This window comes from Orycteropus afer, unplaced genomic scaffold (genome assembly GCF_000298275.1).
Source record: "Orycteropus afer afer isolate SDZICR_OR568_19922 unplaced genomic scaffold, OryAfe1.0 scaffold00026, whole genome shotgun sequence".
Lineage (NCBI taxonomy): Eukaryota > Metazoa > Chordata > Mammalia > Tubulidentata > Orycteropodidae > Orycteropus > Orycteropus afer.
In genome coordinates, this window is record NW_006921613.1 from 18,747,875 (window position 1) to 18,753,097 (window position 5,223).

Sequence of the window (5,223 nt, forward strand, 5' to 3'; positions counted from 1 at the left end):
TTACCTCCTCCCAGTGTCCATCCCTTCATACTCTTCTGCACCCTGAGCTATCTCCCTGTGCATAAGCAGCCCTTCCTTCTCCCATGATTGTTCTCTCCACTACCTCACTTTTTTTGTTGGTTGCATAATATTTCATTTTACCATGATTTTTATAATCATATCCCAATTGATAGACATTTGGATTGTTTCCAGTTTGTTGCTATTACAGATAATTCATGATACTAGCTACATGTGTGTGTTTATAATGTTTTCTTTAGGCTAAATTCCTACAGGCAGAATTGCTGATCCAAGTGTATGAACAGTTCAAAAAGGTTTTTTCTCTGGTTTGTCAAATTGCTGTGCAGAAACTGTAACGGTTTATGGTTCCAACAAAGTCAGGGGAACTTTCCCTTTTTCCTCACCAACAATGGTTGGTATTATATAAAACAGATTATATGCAATTTGTCAGGTGAAAGTGGGGATTTATTATTATAAATTATACTGAAAAAATTGAAGTGTAACTTTCAGTTAAATGCATGTTGGTTGTTTGTAATTGTGGTTTATTCAGTTGCCTTCTGGGCCTAGCATACTTTAAATTTTTCTGAAGGCTTGGACCTTGTTCTTAATATCCAAAGCTGGCTGAAAGATGACCCTTTTGAATGACTATCACAAGTAATATTTATAAATACTTATTAATATTATAGTTAAGCAAAAAATCATGGAATGATCTTCTTTTCTGAAAATTGGGCCTAAAGGGTAAAATAGTGCTTAATCCTTTTAAGACGGATACTCACAAATTCACTTCCCCACCCACCCTCTTGTTTTTTTTAAAGCTCAGATAAAACAAATGTGTGAGGGTAAAGTCCTCTTCTTATCTTTCTCCCCATGAAAACATTTTATTCTTTTCAATTAATTCAGATTTCTGGTGATTTAAGTGGTAATCTGGTTATATTTACCATCATAATTTTGACAAAGGAGTACTTGATAAAAAATACAAATTAATAATATACAAATTAAATGTATTAAGAACAAAACCAGTCTTACAGTATATTTTTCTAGGAACATTGGTGTCTGAGGTATCACATGCAGCTATAATCTTCTTACCTTACTAAATACCTAATGAGGTTAGTAAAGGTTTATTGAGGGAAATTGAAATTTTTGAGGCAATATTGCAAAGACTCTGAGTTTTTTTAAATAGTCTATTAAGCTTAGAGGAGATAAAAAGTAATTGAGGTAGTGGTTAATTAAGAGCAATGGAGTCGATGTCCTAGATTTAGAATCCAACTCCATAAGTTCTTACTTTCCTTATGCCTCTGTTTCTTAAAGTATAAAATGTAGTTCATAATAATGCTTACTCGATAGGATTATTGTGAGGGTGAAGTAGGTAATACATGTTACATGCTTAACAGAATGCCTGGCATAACACGTATTCTTTTTACAAGTCGGACTTTTTGTATTTCTGGAATTAGATGTAAGCTTTGTCACATTCTGGAGTAGGAGAATTAATCATTCCCTCTTGAAATTTAGAAAAGATAGTTTTAAGATAACATAAAACTAATGACAGAACAGCTTATTACTCCAAAGTGTTATAGGTTAATGAATAGGTTCAGGAAAGATTCAGTTAATTTTGGGTAATAGGATGTGTGATGTACCTATAACTTTGAGGCTGTAAATTTTCTTATCAGAGAGAGGTTAACCAAAAACCCACTGCCGTTGAGTCACTTCTGACTCACAGCACCCCTGTTGAGTTTCTGAGGAGGTAAATCTTTACGGAAGTAGATTGCCCCATCTTCCTTCCACAGAATGGCTGGTGAGTTTGAACTCCCAACCTTCTGGTTAGCAGTCAAATGCCTTAGGCATTGCACCACCAGAGCTTCTTAGAGAGAGATGAGGTTGAGATAAATCCACATATGATTCAGGATGGCATTTATGTTCTTAAGTTACTAAGATAAGCTAATAAATAACATTTTCTTGGGTTGTAGAACCTTTTGAGAATTGGGTAAAAGCTGTGGTCCCCTAGGAAAATGCGTAAATGGGAAAATTTGAAGGGCTTCCTAGTCAACTGAAGATCTCCCAGAGATCCTTGGATAAAGCTGCTCCTTTTAGGAGAAGATCATAATAAATTGCAGATCTAACTCAGCAGTCTTTTATTTTAGATGCATGGAAGAAGAAACCAGTTATTTTCTACATGCCTCTGTTGTATCTATGGCTATGAATCTTTTGAAGGCTTTTTCCTATGGGTGTGCACAAGCTCTCTGTCCTTGAATCAGATTCTTCCTGAGTAATCCGTTCTGTCGGCACTGAGGCTGTTAACTTCCTTGTCTTTGAGGAGTGGTGAATCTTCCTTTATATATATACTAGCACAAGATTACATTTTTGATAAAAATGAGAGACTATACTGGCAGAAATTTCAGCCATTAAGAAAAGGGTATTAGATTAAAAAATTGTTTATAATTCATACTTACATCATCATGGATTTTTTTAGGTGATTAAATAATCTTAGTTTGTTGAAGACATCTGTGTAAAGTGTAACTTAATATCCCAACATGATTTGGTTAAACACATTTAATGCTTCTAGTTGAAGTTTTCCTCATAATAAAAATAAATAAACATGTGAATTTTGTGTGTAACAGGGTAGCAGATATTCTGCCTTTCTAATTTATAATTAAACTCTTTTATTGTATATACTTAGATGTCTTTTGTTGTTATGTCTCCTGTTTTAATGGATGAAAGTGAAAGACTCTACCATGTTTCTGGGCAGATTTCTGGAGCAAAATTTTCACATTTTATTATTATCCTGTGTTCTAAATTCTTAAGACTGGAAGATTTAATGTCTTTTTCCCACTCTAGGTAATGCATGAACCATTGAAAACGTGGCAGGATGCACCATACATTTTTATTGTACATATTGGTATTTCATCTTCAAAAGAATCAATGAAGGAAAATTCACTAAGTAATCTTTTTACCAGTAAGTTCCATTCATTTGTTTAAAAAAAAAAATGTTTTAAATTCTGTTGTGCTCATAGCTAGTGGGTAGTATAAAATTGCTTTAAGAGAGGGAGTAATTTATTATGGATATTTGTTGTGAAGTGGAGAAATTGAGTGATAGGAATTACAATATTTTTCTATGTCTAAATATGTACCAGAGATAGTCTAGGCGCTTGATACATGATTCCTTGTATTATTCACATTAATGTTCATTTTTCTTCCTGTTTTTAAAATTGGTATAATTTCTTCCTGTTTTTAAAATTGGTATAATCTTCCCAATAGTCTTAACTAGACTTGTAAAAACATAGTCACTGACTTTTGTGATTTCTTAATATCGCAGGAATTTTTCTTAGTGATCTACTTTTCAGCATCACTGCCTAGTTCACAAAATCATCATCTCTTACCTGGATGTTTGTGGTTACTTCCTAATGGTCTTGTTTTTTGTGGTTTGTTTTTCTATTTCTTCTATTTTTTAGTTTCCTTACTCCCATTTTCTCAAGCATAGTATCTTGATTATCTAGTGCTGTAACAGAAATACCTCAAATGGGTGGCAAACAGATAAATATTTTCTCACAGTTTAGGAGGCAAGAAGTCCGAAATTAGTGCATTGGCCCTAGGGGAAGTGCTTCTCTGTTGCCTCTGGAGGAAGGTTCTTGTTTCTTCTCAGCAACCTTCCTGTGCTTGGTGTCTCTCTTCCCTGTCTCTCCTAGCTAGCTTGTATTGAATGTCTTTATATCTCAAAAGAGATTGGCCCAAGATACACCTATGCTAATCCTGCCTTATTAACATAGCAAAGACAACACATTCCTAAATGGGATTAAACCACAGGCATAGAGATTAGGATTTACAACATATTTTGGGGGACACAGTCCATAACACATAGTATTTGAGTGGAAATAATGTTGGCAGCTTTCTTCACCCTGCTCCTGACTTGGCAATATTGGTACATTTCTCCATTAAGTATGTATGATGGTTACTACAGATTTTTCAAAATGCTCTGTTTTTGGTTAGTGATGGTCCTTTCTGGTTTACCAGAAAGATTTTCTGTTTCCGTTTAATTTTTTTTAAATGTTAAGAATGAATGTTCAGTTAAAAATGATTTGCATGTGTTCATTAAAGTGATAATTTAGGTTTTCACACTTACAGGTAGTTCCTGTTTTTAACGTCTGATTTATGTACAAACTCTAGTTATGAACCAATTCCTGTAAAGCCTATTATATTAAAAATTCGAAGTGAATATAATGGTTGGTAATAACAAATGGGTGCTACTTTGAGACTTGCTTCCAAATATTATTATTATGTTAAAGATATTTTAGTGTTTTTGGAAGTGTTTCTTTAATGGTTTTTATGCACAGAAAGGTACACTGTATACTTACACAAACATTTGACTAACTGACATTAGATACCAACTGCCTAACTGTTCTGACTTACATATAATTTAATTTAAATACAGACGTAGATGCGAACTACCTACCTGTTCTGTTGTTGTTGTTATGTGCCGTCGAGTCAGCCCTGACTCATAGCGACCCCTCCTTGGGTTTCCGAGGCAGTATCACTACGGAAGTAGGATTGCCCAACCTTCCTTCCGAGGAGTGGCTGTTCTACTTAGATACAATTGAATTTAAAGACAGACATAGGAACAGAGCTTGTTTGTAATCCAGGGGCTGCCAGTAATCTGTAAATGTGGTATGTTTATTAACTGGTTTTCTAATGCACCTTTGAATTTCTGGGATACCACTACTTGGTCTTGATACACACACACACATTTGCATATTCATACATAAACATACACATATACATATAAATACACATTGCTGGATTCTAGAAATTTTTGTGTATGTTTAAAATGAGATTGGCCTGTGATTTTCTTTTCTTGTATTATCTTCCACTGGTTTTAACATCCAGGTTATGCTGTTGTTGTTGTTATGTGCCATCGAGTCAGACCCGACTCATAGCGACCCCTCCTTGGGTTTTTGAGGCAGTATCCCTACAGAAGTAGATTGCCCAGCCTTCCTTCCAAGGAGTGGCTGGTGGGTTTGAACCATCAGCCTTCTGGTTAGCAGTCAAGTGCCTTAGGTACTACGCTACCAGAGCTGGTCTCTTACAATGAATTGTGGAATATCTCCTTTTTTAATATTCTCTATAACAGTTTGTATAAGGTTGCAAAAACGGCAAGGAGGCCACATGTTCCAACCTCCTCTAACCCTACAAGAGGAAGACAGGATTACCAGCAGTAACCCAAGGCCTATTCCTGCC

General features: G+C 35.0%; 1 protein-coding gene across 1 annotated transcript in view; it reads left to right on the forward strand.

The window, feature by feature from the left end:
• The window catches only part of TMEM87A (transmembrane protein 87A), a 73,164-nt gene that overhangs the window by 36,583 nt on the left and 31,358 nt on the right, over positions 1-5,223 (forward strand). Inside the window, exon 7 of the mRNA XM_007935284.2 lies at positions 2,830-2,947. Coding sequence (XP_007933475.1) covers positions 2,830-2,947 — 118 coding nt within the window. The remainder of the gene's footprint in view (positions 1-2,829; positions 2,948-5,223) is intronic.